We start from the raw sequence: 17,987 nt of genomic DNA on the forward strand, positions 1-17,987 counted from the left end.
CACTAACTCAGCAGCATGGTGAAAGGCTTTAGACATGCATTTCTGGGGGATATTTCCAAAAGGCCTCCTTACCAATCTTCTCAAATAACAACCTCCTACCATACTGATGCCAACTGAGTGGAGGACATTGTATCTGCGTGCCGGATGACACCATCCCAATTCAAAACGATGTCCCCAGCTAGATCTGTCTGAGAACATGTCCCTGGCTAGTTCTAGTTAGAAAAACAACGCTTTAGTCTAACCAGAACAGCCTGTCAAAATGGCACACATCCCTGTAACAAACGACTTCTCCCAGGACCTTTTCTGAACATGTTTGATCAGCGTGCATTGCAACCACTGGGAAAACAACCCAGCCTACGGCCAGGAAGTGTTGCACTGCATGATGTTAACGCTACAGCAACAACACTGGCTCCCAAATGCAGTTGAATGGTAAGCTACCTGGCGGAATAAAATGCTCCCGGTTTTCACTTCAGAAACGTGGTCCCACTACTAACTGCACCACCACAGGGGATAGACCACACACCTTATCTGTTTCCACCAAACCCTGGAGCTCGCCGCACCTGCACATGTTTATGGGTCTGCTTGTGTCAGTGACCACGCCAGGACAAACAAGCAGGGAGAACTACAGGGAACCCCCCGCACACACACACACACACACACACACACGCACACACACACACACACACACGCACACACACACACACACGCACACGCGCTAAGGCACGTACGGACTCACAACCATGAGGGGTTGTAAGTGTCAGAAATAGGCCGAAGCTACTGACGGGATTCCACTGATTCACATGGTGTTTCGTTGAGCGCATGGTGGAGGGCCTGAGGCCTTGTCAACGGGTGTGTGAATGGAGTGAGAAAGTTGAACCGTCATTTTATGGTATACATTGTTGTTCACACACATGTTCATTAGAGTGCCCCATGTGCTGAATGTGTAATGCCACAGCAGATTTCTGGGGAGGGAGGGGGAAATAAACTCCTGACTGATGGACATAGACAAATAAAAAGCTACACTCTTTTCCATGTGAGTCACAACGAGGCGCGGTCGTACACTCAAAGACATTGATGAACAATGCCAGACTGGGGCATTGGAAGCTCTGAACTGTCATAGAACATCAACACTTCGCCCAATTTCTGTTCATTTAAGAAAACAAGCGCTGCATAGTGTAAGGGAGTTGTCACTTCAATCTCTGTGAAATACATCTTAAAAAAAAAAAAAAATCTACACATTTCATTTGTACAGCTCTTAAAAGCTGTTGGACCAAATTAAATCACTGTCATGTGGGTGTCAAGCAGAGGAGAGGGAAATCAAACTGGTGTTGCTGCGTGTCACCCAGCTTCCATATGGGTAATACATTCTACACATTCTCCTTCACAGAATTAACAACTGACAGCTACTTGGTCACCTGGCTACTCCCAGTCCAGACTGGGGCAATGAGGTACAGGAACGCATAAAGGCTGCCAATGACAAACCGCCATGTCAGTATTTTGACATTTTTAGCAGACATCCACCCTTACAGCTTTCACATGTAGATATTTCAACACATCCTTGTCTGGGACTTGACTCAAGGCACTGTGATTTTTCTGCTACGCAATCATGTCAGCAACTTACAACATCAAATAGCCCCAAAAAAGTATTGCAATTATCGTCTCTCACAAGTACACACACACACACACACACACATACATGCACACAGACGAGAAGTACACATCATAACAGGATGGAGGTAAAAACTACAGTTTCAGTGTTGAGATAAAAGTCAGCTGCAAAAATATAGATATGCCACCCATCACCCAGACGGATCAGTTGTTTAAACTAGCTTTAGAGTCGTAATACTTTGGAAGTTGTTACTCCAGAAATATTTTCTATGACTGTTGATTTAACTAGAATACACTGCCTGAAAGAGCTACATAGTATCTGAAACCCAGTCAGAGAGAAAACCTTCATCAGCATTTCAGAGCAGAGATCCCAAACGACCCTCTATTCTCTGTGCACTACATTTGACAATGGCCCTATACGCCCCCAGTCTAAAGTAGTGGACTACAAAGGGAACAGGCTGCCAGTTGAGATCCAAGCGGTGGGAGGAATGCACGGCTAAACTAGTCCACACCAAAACCCTTACCATCTCACGCTGCTTTGAATAACACTGTTAAACCTAGAAGATACATTCCACACCTTGTTAAAAGAGCAATGCAAGGCAGCGTGTGTGTTTGTGTCTGTGTGTGTGTGCATGCTATAGTCAGGGAAAAAGTGAATGACATAAAAAGAGAGAACACAGAGAGAATAGTCAGCCTATATGAGTATTCTAGTGTGTAACATTTATTTATTATCTCTGATTGTTTATATCCACTTATTCATTTGTTCTATCGTTTCTCATTCTCCACTTGCTTTGGCAACGTCAACAAATGCAAATAAATCCCTTTAAATTGTATTGAGAGAGAAAGATCATGCGAAAGATAGAGAGAAAAACAAAAAAAGAGTGTGCTCCACTTATGGGTAGAAGGAGTTTGTTTAACAGCAAGTTCCCCAGTGTTTAAAGCAACTGTTGTTGGGAACTAGGAGCACATGAAGCCAGCCAACTCAGCACCTGTACTAGCAAACAATGTTATACGATAACGACTATCTGCTTAATAAATGGCTCCCTATTACCCATTTAGTGCACTACCTTCAGATTAGGACCCATACAGTAGAGCACTATATATATAGGGTCCCATTTGATACATTGTCCCGGGTGTGATCTGGATTCTAACACCTCCGAGGCATTTTGCTTTGGAACAAATAAAAACCCACTTTTCCGCCAATAATAATCCAGACTTATTGTAACACAAGGCTGTTACTGTATAAAATCTACATCAATTAAGTTTTCCTTTTCAGGAGGAAGGAACATACAGGGGATTGATTTTGATTTGTTCCAGAAGAAACAGGGGGTACAGAGAATTACAATGTCACATTAGTGCAGTTTCCTAGGCTGACACTCCGATGTGTCTCTCCGATGTGTCTCTCTGATGTGTCTCTTGTTTAGACAACTCTACCGAAACACTTAAAGGGACGATTTTTCTCACACTGATTATGTCTAGTCAAGGACTAAAAAAATGTAATAACTTAACAAAGAAAAGTCCACCGAGCCTGAGTTTTAGTCCTAGACTATCCCGAATCCATGTCCAAAAAAAGTCCCAAAGGGACCAATCTAGCATGCAGGTCAACACATAAAGCAAACCAATGTAACATCCCACACAGGTCCCAAGCTTTAGCTGATATCTGCATCCTACACCATCAATCTACTGGCCTACACTTTCTCCCAGAGTGACGAAAAGTTTTAAGAGTGTACTTTGGTACGCACCATTATTTCCTGAGGAAGACAGGCCCACCATATTCCAATGACACGGACAAAGAAATCTTCCTTCTCATTCAGCCACAAAATAGGAAGTCAAATCCTCAGAACACAATTGCTATGCAGCAGTGGTGAGGTGAGTCTGACTACTGTTCAGCAAGGGTATTCACACTCCTATACACTCCCTCCTCTTTCTCCTCCTCCCTCTCTGATGTTATCTGTCTTTCTGTCCCTCTCCCTTGATGAGGGAGGGTGGGTGGTGTGTGATTTAAGCCTTCCTCAGGTGCTACACAATCCATGGGATTATAGCAGAGGGATGGCACACCAGAGACAGACACACACACACACACACACACACACAGACAGAATCCCCCCAGCTCTCACTAATGCCTTACCCACATTCTTTAGTTCAGTTAGAACCTCACCTCCTCCCTCTTCACCCCTCCCCACCTCGTCCCTCTTCACCCCTCCCTCTTCACCCCTCACCACCTCCTCCCTCTTCACCCCTCCCCACCTCCTCCCTCTTCACCCCTCCCTCTTCACCCCACACCACCTCCTCCCTCTTCACCCCTCTCCACCTCCTCCCTCTTCACCCCTCCCCACCTCCTCCCTCTTCACCCCTCCCCACCTCCTCCCTCTTCACCCCTCCCCACGTCCTCCCTCTTCACCCCTCCCCACCTCCTCCCTCTTTCTTCCTCCTTTTTTGGCCATCAAACACATAAACCTTTGACACGCTCACGGAAGATAGACTCCCACATCGTCGCACACAAAAGAAGGAGGACCAGGCATCTGTGGTGTATTTTGTCGACACCTGACTCTAAGACCCAGCCACAGTAAGAGTAACTAGAAGAATGGATAGTACAGGCATATGATGGTACTGTGCTAGGGAGTTTATCTACAACCATTTCAATTCATTACGTACACCAAATGGGTAAGCTGTTGTTTTGGAAACACTGCGGCCTAATACAAAAGCCTTCCTGGTGAGTAGATATACATCAGTGTCAGCTTACTGTGACTTGGCAGGAAGAGAAAGAGAGAGACAGGTAGATAGACTCATGTTCAGACTGCTCAATGGACTCTCCTGAAATTGTGACTCGGGCTCACACGACCCAACATGCAACACAACACTATCTCATATACTGGCAGCAAGCACACACAAACACACACACACAAACACTGGCACACACACTGGCAACACACACACACACCTGAATGAGTCTGTTTCAGTGATGTCACATAACTGAAGAATTCAGATGAGCCATGAATATCAGCACTCCCCATCGTCTCTCCTGAAGGGAACAGGACAGACCCACTGTTCTTCCTACATTAGTCAGGGCATTACGGATCTGGCTGGTTCCAGGGATACAACACTGGATCACTCCTAAATGGCACCCTATCCCCTATATAGTGCACTAGCACCTAGGTGCCCTGATCAAATGTGGAGCACTCAAAATAGAGTGGGTGGGACAAATATTCGCTTCAAGAGTAATGTTATACTGTAATGTTATAGTCATTAGATGTGGCCACCTCTCCTTTTCACTTGTTCCTCCCCCACTGGGTTTTGTTTCATGATGTTACCGCTCCTGTGTTTCACCACTAACGACCCCATAGAGGGTGTGACACTAAAGACCCTGCTAGAGGTGACCTGACTGGAGAGGTCACGTGACGCCTGAGACTCAAGTGTGACCTCAGACCTGACCAGTGGCGCTGTGAGCTCACAGACTGGGGGGGGGATGGTGTGCCGTGTTATGGTTTCCACAAAAGTTGTGGTGATGAAAATACTGTTAACACAGAAACTAGCAAAACTGCATTTAGTGCATTGAGTTACTGGGCAGTTTATTGGTTATGGAGTGGCTGGCTCAGACTGCAGGTAATGGACAAGTGTAATGGACGTTAGCAAACACAGCTACATTTTCGCAGAATTCGATCCGTCAAAATAAAAGACGTGAAATAAATTACTCTGAAAGGTCACGCTCATATAATTATATGGTTGCTGCTACTGAGGCCTAGTTCAAATGGTTGTTCTGCCAGGTATGTGGGATACGCTCTGTTGACCAGGAATCAGACACTGAACTGCTTGAGACAGATGTTATGGTGTGGTCGGTTGTTGTGTCAGACAACATGGTATCTCAATCTCTTCTGGAGTGACTCAGAAAAATGCCTCTTTGCGTCACTGCCTCATAACCTGAAAGTTGTCATCATTTTTAATTGATAGCTATGGAGACATAAACCTCCTCACCAAATTTCTTAACACCACATGTACACAAACAACATACACAGGCACGCACATCTGGTGAGTAATATAGGAATGGAGAAATTGATGAGAGAGAGGAGCAAAGGAGAGAGAGACAGAGAGAGACAGAGAGAGACAGACAGACAGAGAGACTGACAGAAAGACAGACAGAGGAAGCTTCTCTGGGCAGTGGTATATATACAGGACAGCTAATAACAGCAGTTGCCAGAAGTTTTGTGCTATATTTAAGTGGATAGGGTTGGTTATTTTGGCTCAAACTGTGCTTAACAATGTTAATAGGATCTGGCAAAAATTTTGACGTGCATCTTAAAAAACTGCCCACACAAGGGGCAATGTTTTGAGAGCCGTTAGTAATGTATGCTGGCCATGTATGTATGCTAAGGTGTTGTGGACTGGTGAAAAACACAGGCAAGTCAAACAGTAAGTCACCGGCAGCTTTCTCTGTATTGTATTTCATTGTTAACCTTCACCCTTAACTAAGCTATTTGGACATGATACCTAATCTTAACCATATGCTAAACCTTAACCCTTGACCTAACCAGTTGGAATTAATACCACTATAAATGGACTTTCAATGTTATTTAATTTTACCACAAATATTCTTTCCTTCCAAATTCATGATGTCCAGTTTGCGGTGCTGTCCTTTCCACATCACAACAAATCCCCAGCGGGTTCAGAAGTGTCTAGAAGATTTTAACAAATAGGTAGTAATAATACACGGTTTTCATGTACTATTTTTCTGATGCACATACAGTACCTCCGCCCAGGGCCCATTACAACAGAGTTATGAATCACATACAGTCAGACTCACACATAGACACATACAGTCACTTTTTACTTGTTTCTGATTTATCAAGGTTGATTCTTATGGTTATTATGTTGCCATGTGAACATATCCTCAACCGATCATGTAATAACATATACATATCAATGTATTTTTTCATGTATTATGTCCTTTACTTTGATGGACATGGAAAGAATCCCTAAAGTGAAGCACCCACAAATCTGCAAGCAATTCCCAAGCAAACACTACAAGCAACTGAGCCATTTCAAACCTGGCTGCGATTGTGAAAATGTTGAGAAAACTTACCTGAAATCTGGAGACTCACTAACCTTTCAGATTGTAAAAAAAATAAAAATGTGTCATTGTGCAAATGATAAAGTGAGTCTTTAAAATGAACATTTTATTTTTAGACCAGTTTTCTCCATCAGAATGAATCCATCAAGTGGGACACATATCTAAACATTGGTATTTTGTATGTTAGCAAGTAAGTATAGTAAGAAGAAATTCTTATTTACAGAAACAACCTGGGAACAATTGGGTTAACTGTCAGGGCCAAAACAACAGGGTTTTTTCACCTTGTCAGCTCAGAATCACCGATCTTTCCTTAACTGTCTCAATGCTCCTGACCACTCCCGTCCATCCCCGTAGTCACCTGTCGCAGAAAGCGACAGGTGACTACTCTAATGGGTTGTCCATTGTCATTAATCAAATCACCAAGCTGCATCAATATAGTTTGAATACACACTGTAGTCCTATTTTATTCAAACAGTTCACTTTGACCATGTTCAGAATGATGCAACTGTACCACTCCACTGTCACTGCAGGGAGGATATCTATATGTAATGTTTAATTATATCTACTGCAGATTATCAACAAAAACTGTCATGTCCTAGCAGGCTCGCCGTGCCAGTGAGATCCAACTCTCTCTCCCTCATTTGGATAACAGACACCTGTTTGTTGTTACTGCCCTCACCTGCGTTACTGATCCCTGTCCCTAAAAATTCTTCCTTTCCCAGTGTTTTCTTGTTGGTCTTGGCTTGGGGTTAGCCTTATGTTTTGGTTGTTCTGTCTTGTCTAGTTGTGTAGTGTTAATGTTGTTATAGTTCAAGTTCTCCCTGTGCTTGTGTCCTGCCTCCTCAATTGTGACAAAAAGCCTACCTTCCAGTATGTAAATGAGCTAAAATGACTGATGTGATTCAGTAGGCTACACTGACAGTCCCTCACTTTAGCATCACATTCAGTGGCAGGTCCAGACATGGTCTTCCTATCAGAGTAAAACCGGTCTTATAACCAACAACCTGTCTAGTTTTCAATGAAACTTAAAGTGTATTTGACTTAATTTTTACACTTTGTTCTAAACTTGTTGACACTTGCTGTTTGGTTATCAGCTAAAATGGTGGGGAAAGATCTAGCAACACAGACTTGATCTTCTAAATACCTTTTGATTTTATTGAATGTTTTAAAAAACATTAATTGTATTGCAAAAGTACAAACTTTCACTATACCATGCCACACTTGGGAAGAGGGGAAAGAAGTAGGAAAGAGACGGGAAAGGGGGAGAGGGGGAAAGAGAGAAGGGCCGCTCTAACTGCTGTTTCACGGTCAATACCAATATGCTGGAGGTCATCATAAACCACACAGAGTAGAACACACTCAAAACACCCACGTACCTGCCTACAAACACGTGACCTTTCACCTACCCAATTCATGACCTCAAACTGTCAATCACCCGGTCTCACCTAGGGCTGTGAGGCATCCGAAAAAGACCATCATCTCTCTACATGCTGAGAATCAGACGGGCGGTACGTTTTACTTCCCCAAACAGTTCTTAACCGAATAACAAGCATTTAGTTCGATCCTCATTATCCTGCTTCCACTAACGAGGCTGTTGTCGTGGGAGAAGACCATCAGGGAGGGGCCTCTCCGGGTCGCCTGAGCGTATCCATGGCAAAGGACGGGGATAATTACGCTCTGTGTGTGTGTACTCCCACTAACCTGTTTAAGCATTAACCCTCTTTGAAGACTGTCCGGGACGCAGTGGGATGTGGAAGGCTTTGATGTTCACAATGACTGAACACAAACACACACAGACGGCACACACTCTCCCTCACTCCAACTTTCCCTGCTTTACCCACTGTTTCTGGGGATGACTTCATGGCAGCTCCACAGCTCTTTTACCCTACTGCAGACAAGTCTAGATGTGCCAGTTGGGTTTTCCATGGGTGGGAGATAAGAGTGATGGCAGAGGTTCAAACACCACATCATTCATCACACTGCTATCACTAACATGGACTTCAAATCCCAAATGGCATCCTATTCCCTACAGTATTTAGGCTGCCATTAAAACCATGCTCTATGTAGGGAAAAGGGTGCCATTTAAAGCCACGCTCTACATAGGGAATAGGCTGCCATTAAAACCATGCTCTACATAGGGAATAGGCTGCCATTAAAACCATGCTCTACATAGGGAATAGGCTGCCATTAAAACCATGCTCTACATAGGGAATAGGGTGCCATTTTAAATCATGCTCTACATAGGGAATAGGGTGCCATTAAAACCATGCTCTACATAGGGAATAGGGTGCCATTTTAAATCATGCTCTACATAGGGAATAGGGTGCCATTAAAACCATGCTCTACATAGGGAATAGGGTGCCATTAAAACCATGCTCTACATAGGGAATAGGGTGCCATTAAAACCATGCTCTACATAGGGAATAGGTTGCCATTAAAACCACGCTCTACATAGGGAATGGGGTACCATTCAAAACCATGCTCTACATAGGGAATAAAGTGCCATTTAAAACCATTTGGAAGCACCTGAAGGACATATTCCCATAAGGCCATGCAGCTCTGAGCATTAAACACTGCATGAGAAATCCAGTTGAATTCAATTTTTTACAGCACCTTGACAAATTTGAATCCAGAGTCCCAAATGTATTTGTTTTTATTGTCGACGTTTCTGGAGCTGAATGCCAAAAATGCTCAAAGTTGACTTGTTTTGCATACACCACAACAACATATTGCAGTCATGTATATCTATCTCTTCATCACTGGAAAAGAGAAATGGTTGAGATTCAGGGGAACCAAGTCAAAGTGAGAACACATGTCTAATTCATCCTGACTTAGTGCGGGACCGTCAGTCAACGGGAGCACGTCCTTCTCCTGCCAACTAGCCTGGTGGAGCGACAGGGCCCACTATGTCGCTGGGTTATAGATCCTCCCAACACACTGCAGCGCTGCAGGCTTCGCTGTCGTGCAGAGGACTCTCATTGGTTTAGGTCACAGAAAAAGACGATAAAACTGCGAACTGGCTTGTGAGCAGGCGCCTGGGAAAAGACGTTTGCGTCTGGAGTATTTTAAAATCTGCTGCTGTGTTTATGTTAGCTGTTTTGTCAATCATGTGTTGTTGCACACAACTGGGTTGTATAGCTAAGCTACTACATGAAAGACAATTTGCTCGGCAGAGATCTCAGAATAAAACCATTAAAACAGTGTAATATAATATAATACAGCTTAGTTTGCAAAACACTGCGTAAAATGCTAGTAAAAAAAGAATGCAATGATGTGCAAGTCATTTATCCCTGTATTTATTTGAAAATAGTAAAAAGACGACATAACAAATGTTGAAACTGAGAAATGTTATTGTTTCTGGAATAATACACTCACCTAAAGGATTATTAGGAACACCATACTAATACTGTGTTTGACCCCCTTTCGCCTTCAGAACTGCCTTAATTCTATGTGGCATTGATTCAATAAGGTGCTGAAAGCATTCTTTAGAAATGTTGGCCCATATTGATAGGATGGCATCTTGCATTTGATGGAGATTTGTGGGATGCACATCCAGGGCACGAAGCTCCCGTTCCACCACATCCCAAAGATGCTCTATTGGGTTGAGATCTGGTGACTGTGGGGGCCATTTCAGTACAGTGAACTCATTGTCATGTTCAAGAAACCAATTTGAAATGATTTGAGCTTGGTGCATTATCCTGCTGGAAGTAGCCATCAGAGGATGGGTACATGGTGGTCATAAAGGGATGGACATGGTCAGAAACAATGCTCAGGTAGGCCGTGGCATTTAAACGATGCCCAATTGGCACTAAGGGGCCTAAAGTGTGCAGAGAAAACATCCCCCACACCATTACACCACCACCACCAGCCTGCACAGTGGTAACAAGGCATGATGGATCCATGTTCTCATTCTGTTTACGCCAAATTCTTACTCAACCATCTGAATGTCTCAACAGAAATTGAGACTCATCAGACCAGGCAACATTTTTCCAGTCTTCAACTGTCCAATTTTGGTGAGCTCGTGCAAATTGTAGCCTCTTTTTCCTATTTGTAGTGGAGATGAGTGGTACCCGGTGGGGTCTTCTGCTGTTGTAGCCCATCCGCCTCAAGGTTGTGCGTGTTGTGGCTTCACAAATGCTTTGCTGCATACCTCGGTTGTAACAAGTGGTTATTTCAGTCAAAGTTGCTCTTGTATCAGCTTGAATCAGTCGGCCCATTCTCCTCTGACCTCTAGCATCAAAAAGGCATTTTCGCCCACAGGACTGCCGCATACTGGATGTTTTTCCCTTTTCACACCATTCTTTGTAAACCCTAGAAATGGTTGTGCGTGAAAATCCCAGTAACTGAGCAGATTGTGAAATACTCAGACCGGCCAGTCTGGCACCAACAACCATGCCACGCTCAAAATTGCTTAAATCACCTTTAGTTGGGCATAAACATATTCAAAGTGGGCATATATTTTTTAAGAAACAATAAGATGTCTCAGTTTCAACATTTGATGTTTTGTGGGTTTTTGTTTTGGTACTATTTTCTATTGAATATAGAGTTGAAAGAATTTGCACATCATTGCATTCTGTTTTTATTTACATTTTATGCAGCGTCCCAACTGTTTTGGAAACAGCGTTGTAACAAGCGTAGTTGGTACACTTTTTTATGTTTATCTGTTGAAGACATGGAGCTCTGATGGTATGGTTAAATATGCAAAATAGCTTAACCTGGAGCACCATTTTTTGGCATTCCGGTCCTAAAAGTCAAGAATCGAGTGTTGATCAATACGCATTCAACCATACTAACAGTGAAGAGTAGGGAGATGAGGAAAAAAAACAGAAGAATAAGAGGAATAAGAGCAGGAAGATGAAACAAAGGAAAAAATTGAACAAGTGTTAGTACCCTGACTATATGACCAATGACAAGCACTCAGCACTTCCTGCTTTCCACCTCTAAAAAAAGCCATCAATCCGTACCTCGATCTCTTTCTTCCTCATCAATCCAATCCATTCAGAGTGTAAAGTGGAATGGAGGGGTTGAGTCAGCCCATTATCAGACAAAGACCTCTTAGTTGGTCAGTCTTCCACAGTGAAATGCAGATGTACAGTCTGCTCTCAACCCCTATGATCTCACCACACAGACATGTGGTTTTGTCTGACAGACAGGCAGTCAGACAGGCAGGCAGGCAGGCAGGCAGGCTTTCTATGTTAGGGCAGCAACAATCATAGGAACTTATGGAAACACACACATATTCACGCACACTCAAGCCACACAAACGTACTGTAACTCACTCAAATAACGCACACATTCAATCACACTCAAATCACATTCTTATGCATAAATGCACAGGAACACACCTACAAACACATGCATGCAAATGTGCGTACACACACACACACACACACAGACACACACACACAGAGACACACACACACTAGTGAGAGAGTAGCTGCTTTGTCCATCTTGGTGTTATTAGTCATGTAGATGAGGGGTTGACTGTGACAGAGCAATGTGGTGGACAGAGACAGAAACAGGGGGTTTCCCTGGATCCCTCATGACCTCATAACCTCTGGCCCATAACCCTGTCTACATCCTAAATGACACCCTATCTCCATTATATTGCACTAATTCTGACTAGTGTTTAATCACGGGAATATGGTGCCATTGAGGACAAAGTCCTCTCAGTCTGTCGAACAGTTAGGACGGAAATGTAGTGGAAAGACAAGTAGTACCATAGAATTGAACATACTAAACCAACATGGCGCAGACCAACCCAACCCAGGACAGACCAACCCAACACAGGACCGACCAACCCCATACAGGACAGACCATCCCAACACGGACAGACCGACCCCATACAGGACTGACCAACCCAATACAGGACAGACCAACCCCACACAGGACAGACCAACCCAACACAGACAGACCAACCCAACACAGACAGACCGACCCCATACAGGACAGACCAACCCAAACCAGGATAGACCAACCCCACACAGGACAGACCAACCCCACACAGACCAACCCAACACAGACAGACCAACCCAACACAGACAGACCAACCCCACACAGGACAGACCAATCCAACACAGACAGACCAACCCCAGAAAAGACAGACCAAACCCACACAAGACAGGCCAACCCAACACAGACAGACCAACAAAGTACAGGATAGCCCAGACCAGGACAGGACATACAGACCAGGACAGGACAGCCCAGACCAACACAGTACAGGACAGGATAATGCAGAAAAACTACATTTGCTGACACCATTCAATTCCATAATGAGGTCTGTTAAGACTGAGATACTATACGTTCTGGTGAAATGTAGGTTTATCTGACACTAAATTACAGGCAGTACAATGTGGGCTGCCTACATGATTCCAACATCTGAACCTGCATTGGGCCTACCTTATGACACGATGAGCATGTTAGCTTGATAACCCCTATTGCATAGTTGAAATAGTATCAGGACAGCGGCCATACCACAAAAGTAACAGCCTGCAAATGCCAACTCCAACAAACATGGAAATCATAACATAATGACAGGAATGACTGTGTAAGCATATGAACGGCAACATCCTTTTTCATGAGAGCAGTGAAATTTTACACTACAACGTGTTGATGCAGATGAATCGTGTGAAGGAGAACTAAACCTTTCTCTCTTGTTCTCTCTCACCCCCACCCAAAGAAATCTCTCTACTGCTAACCCATATCGATCTAAACATAAAGTGCCTTTGGAACGTTTTTAGACTTCTTCACTTCCTCCACATTTAGTTGTTTTTATATTTCATTTACAGTTTATTTAATAATCATTCAACAAAGAATTACCCATAATTACAAAGTGAAAACATGTTTTTAGATATTTGTGAAATGTAGTGAACATCTTAAATATAAATAACTTATGTTTATAGGTATACAGAGCCTTTGCCATGACACTATGCAATTGAGCTCAGATGCATCCTGTGTCCTTTGACCATCCTTGAGATGTTTCTGGAACTCTTAAGGCCACCTGCGGTAATTTCAATACATTGGACATGTAGGCACACAGGGCAAACAACTGTCTCTATAACATCCCACAGTTTACATGTCAGAGCAAAAACCAAGACATGAAGTACAAGTTGCGTCATGCTCTGGGACGCTTCTCAGCGGTAGGGACTGGAAGACTGGTCAGGATTGAGGGAAGGATGGACAGAGAAAAATACACAGAAGTCCTTGATGAAAACCCGATCCAGAGGTCACAGGACCTCAGAATGCGGCCACGACCTGAAGCACAAAGTCATGACAACGCTGGAGTGGCTTCTCAACCATTCTGTGAATATCGTTGAATTGTCCAGCCATAGCCTGGACTTGAACCCAATTAAATCTGTGGTGAGACCAGAATATCTCTGTTCACCGACATTCTCCATCCAATTCGACACAGCTTGAGAGGATCTAAAAGAATGGAATATCTGCCTAGATCTCAGTGTGCAACACGGGTGGAGGAATACCTTAGAATACTTGAAGGTGAGCTCACTTCCTAAGATATGCCTACAAGGTACTAAATACTTTTGTAAATTAAATATTTCCTCTTTTGATTTTCAATAAATTGGCACAAATATCCCAAAATATGTTTTTGCTTTGTCATTATAGGGAAATGTGTGTAGACCGATGGTAGAAAATAATAATACAAATAATCTGTTATAAATAAAGTCTGCAACACAACACAATGGAGGAAGTGAAATGATCTGAATATATTCTGAAGCCAATGTAAATGTAAATGCAAACATGACATTCCTCTGATGCCTGGAAATCGGCATGTCTTTGTGTCGACTTGCACTTTGACTAACCAGGGTCTGGTCTGAGCATGCACAAAAGTTAATCAATGTCGGGGAGACGGCAGAAATACGCGCACAAAGCATACACACACCACACACATGCACACACGCAAACACAGCCTCTCTTCATCATTCTATCATTGGAATGTGGGGTATTCCAACCCTCCTTGCAGAGATATGTACAAGTATGCAGTAGAGTATATGTATATGTATGTAAAAAGAAAGTATTATGTAGACCAGCGCTGACATGTTATGTTTTATTCTGTATCATTACGGGCTCTAATAAGACAAATGACATGTTCTGTGTCTACTAAACATTTCCATATGCTCCCACACAAACCAGAGACAGCAACAGAGATGGAATACAGACAGCATGGGATAATTAGGGAACAAGACCAAAATGGTACCCTATGTGCTTTATAGTGCACTTTCCTTGACCTCAGACCAAAGTGTTGTGGCCAGAAGTAGTGAAATAAATATGGCATAGGGAGCTGTTTGGGATGTACTAGTATGTTAAGAGACAATCCCACCAATGCTATGAGCCACTGAGGAGTAAGTGCATCCTATTCTCTCACACACCCACCTGATGGTCAGGGACATACCACACACACACACACACACACACAAACATACACATACTATTTGTCATGTCGCCAGGCTTGGCTTTTGTTTAGTTGTTTGCAAGGTGGACAATTCAGAAAGAAAACCTGAACAGTCAATTATCTGTCTGGTTTGGCATCAAGCAAAGGGGGAGATAGAGGAAAGAGGAAGAGACATCAAGCATAGATGATGAGAACAAAGAAAATGGAGAAGAAGAGAAGAGGAGATGACAAAGAGTAGAACAGGTGAGATAAAGAGGAGTAGAAAGAAAAAGAGCAGCGTGGAAAAGGAGGGGAGGATGTAACTCATAAATGTATAACCTGAGCAGCTTACTATACTTCCTGTGTTTTTACTGACTACTTTCATTAGTTACTCCTCATAATCACTTTCATATGTGCACTGCCTGATTGACTGCCTGCCTGCCTGCCTGGCTAATTGGGTTCTTGGCAGGCATTCAACTTGGACCAGGGATGATCCTCTTTAATTCTGCATTCAACCAGGTTCTGACCTCCAGATAACACTGGTGTTTCAACATGCTCTGACCACCAGATAACACTGGTGTTTCAACATGTTCTGACCACCAGATAACACTGGTGTTTCACCAAGTTCTGACCACCAGATAACACTGGTGTTTCACCATGTTCTGACCACCAGATAACACTGGTGTTTCAACATGTTCTGACCTCCAGATAACGCTGGTGTTTCACCATGTTCTGACCTCCAGATAACACTGGTGTTTCAACATGTTCTGACCTCCAGATACCACTGGTGTTCCACCATGTTCTGACCTCCAGATTACACTGGCATTTCACCATGTTCTGACCTTCAGATAACACTGGTGTTTCACCATGTTCTGACCTTCAGATAATACTGGTGTTTCACCAAGTTCTGACCACCAGATAACACTGGTGTTTCACCATGTTCTGACCTCCAGATAACGCTGGTGTTTCACCATGTTCTGACCACTAGATAACACTGGAGTTTCACCATGTTCTGACCACCAGATAACACTGGTGTTTCAACATGTTCTGACCTCCAGATAACGCTGGTGTTTCACCATGTTCTGACCTCCAGATAACACTGGTGTTTCAACATGTTCTGACCTCCAGATACCACTGGTGTTCCACCATGTTCTGACCTCCAGATTACACTGGCATTTCACCATGTTCTGACCTTCAGATAACACTGGTGTTTCACCATGTTCTGACCTTCAGATAATACTGGTGTTTCACCATGTTCTGACCTTCAGATAATACTGGTGTTTCAATATGTTCTAACCTCCATATAATCCTGGTGTTTCACCAGGCTTTGACTTTCTTATAATGCTGGTTTTTCAACATGCTATAGCAACCATATAACACTGGTATTTGACCACGCTATAACCACCAAATAACAATGGTGCAGCAGTCACATTTGAAACTGTATATATTGTTCTCTAGTCAGACTTGATATTCTGCTCTGCTCTGTATTACCGGATGGGTGAGGTTTATGACTCTTGTGAATGTTCTAAGGCCATCCAGACAAGCTCAATCAATCGCTAATAATGTTTTAAATGGAATTTGAGCCCAGGTCTGCGCAGACTAGCGACTGTATAATAACAAAGTTCAGTGTGGTGTTAGATTGGATACCAGATTGGACTGGTCAGGCCTACACAATCAGCTTATCTTACTGACTGAGGAGTCAGAACCAATTGTGAGAACTCAGAACCATGGGTGACAACTAAGAACCAATGGTGAGAAGACCGATAAAATGATGTGGAGCCTCTTTCTCTGACCCAGTTATAGGACCCACTTTCTGTATGTAGAGAAGAGGTCCATTTGGGACACTGCTTTTGGGCTTGGCCATATTAACAGGCCCTTGATAACTCTACTGAAACACAACCTTCTCCATCCAAAGCAATGAGGTCTGGTTAGAGTAGGCCTCTATAAAAAGAGGCCAGTTAGGGTGCAAACATAATTGTTAAAAGGAAATATAAAACAAACAAAGCCCTGTGTGCGGTTTAGGTCTGGCCTGGTACCACACACACCCGCACATACAAAGCTGTGACAAACCAGCAACTACCTAATCTTGTCCATCAACAGGCTTTCGTCTGTTGCGGCGCCAGTAACCTCAGTCTGGGGACAAGGTTAGAAACTACCCAAACACAATGACATCCAGGACATGCTTAAGCAACAAACCTTGCACTTTGAGTGACCTGACAGAGCTCAACTCCTTATAAAGTTAACCTTTACATGTCATAAGCAAAGACAGAGAGAAAAACAACAGAGGGATAGAGGAAGAGATAGAGGGAGACAGTGAATTGAGGCAAAGAGAGATAGAGGGTCAAAAACCAAGCCCAAACTGTTACAGAAAGAACAGTCCGAGGGAAAGTGAAAACCAACCCCCGTGTCTACACACCAAGTTCCCACACACAGACTCTCTCCAGAGGGTTATTTTCGTAGAGTCACGACACCTTATTGTAGTTGAGAGTAAGATATCAACATGAAAATGATCATCTTTCACTCAGCGGAAACTGAAAGTTGTAGTTGGAAAGAAGGAGCAGAGCCTTGTCAGTGTAGAACAGCATGGGAGATGGAAACAGCTGCAGAGATACGTCGTTGAATCCCATCCAAATCAGATGCCCCTTCCCACATGGCTTTGTTCACCTCCCTTTACATATTTTGGTAGATATGATAGGTGTAAACCTATGGTAAATGAATGTCAGCAAGCTATCATTCTCTTTCAGATCAGTGGAAGCCAGTAAACAAGGGCAGAGAGAAGTAAACAACTTTTTTGGAATGGATTGCAGTCTTGTTACAGGAAGGCTTGGTGAAACTGGTTGACTGTTTGCACTGCAATGTGGGAGGACAATGAAGATGCGTCAACCTGCTCATCAAACAGAGTTATATGGTTAACTGACCGTAGTTACA

At 43.3% G+C, this 17,987-nt stretch overlaps 1 protein-coding gene across 2 annotated transcripts in view; it reads right to left on the reverse strand.

The window, feature by feature from the left end:
* Window positions 1-17,987, reverse strand: part of afap1l1a (actin filament associated protein 1-like 1a) — a 35,779-nt gene that overhangs the window by 17,199 nt on the left and 593 nt on the right. The window contains exon 1 of one of the 2 annotated variants that reach the window (XM_029119285.2): window positions 3,351-3,543. The exons of the other annotated variant lie outside the window; for it this stretch is intronic. Within the exon in view, the coding sequence (XP_028975118.2) occupies window positions 3,351-3,381 (31 nt within the window). The 5' untranslated portion in view covers window positions 3,382-3,543. Of the gene's footprint in view, window positions 1-3,350; window positions 3,544-17,987 lie in introns of those variants that run through there. 2 annotated transcript variants of the gene reach the window in all.

Source organism: Esox lucius, chromosome 4, assembly GCF_011004845.1.
Source record: "Esox lucius isolate fEsoLuc1 chromosome 4, fEsoLuc1.pri, whole genome shotgun sequence".
Taxonomy (NCBI): domain Eukaryota; kingdom Metazoa; phylum Chordata; class Actinopteri; order Esociformes; family Esocidae; genus Esox; species Esox lucius.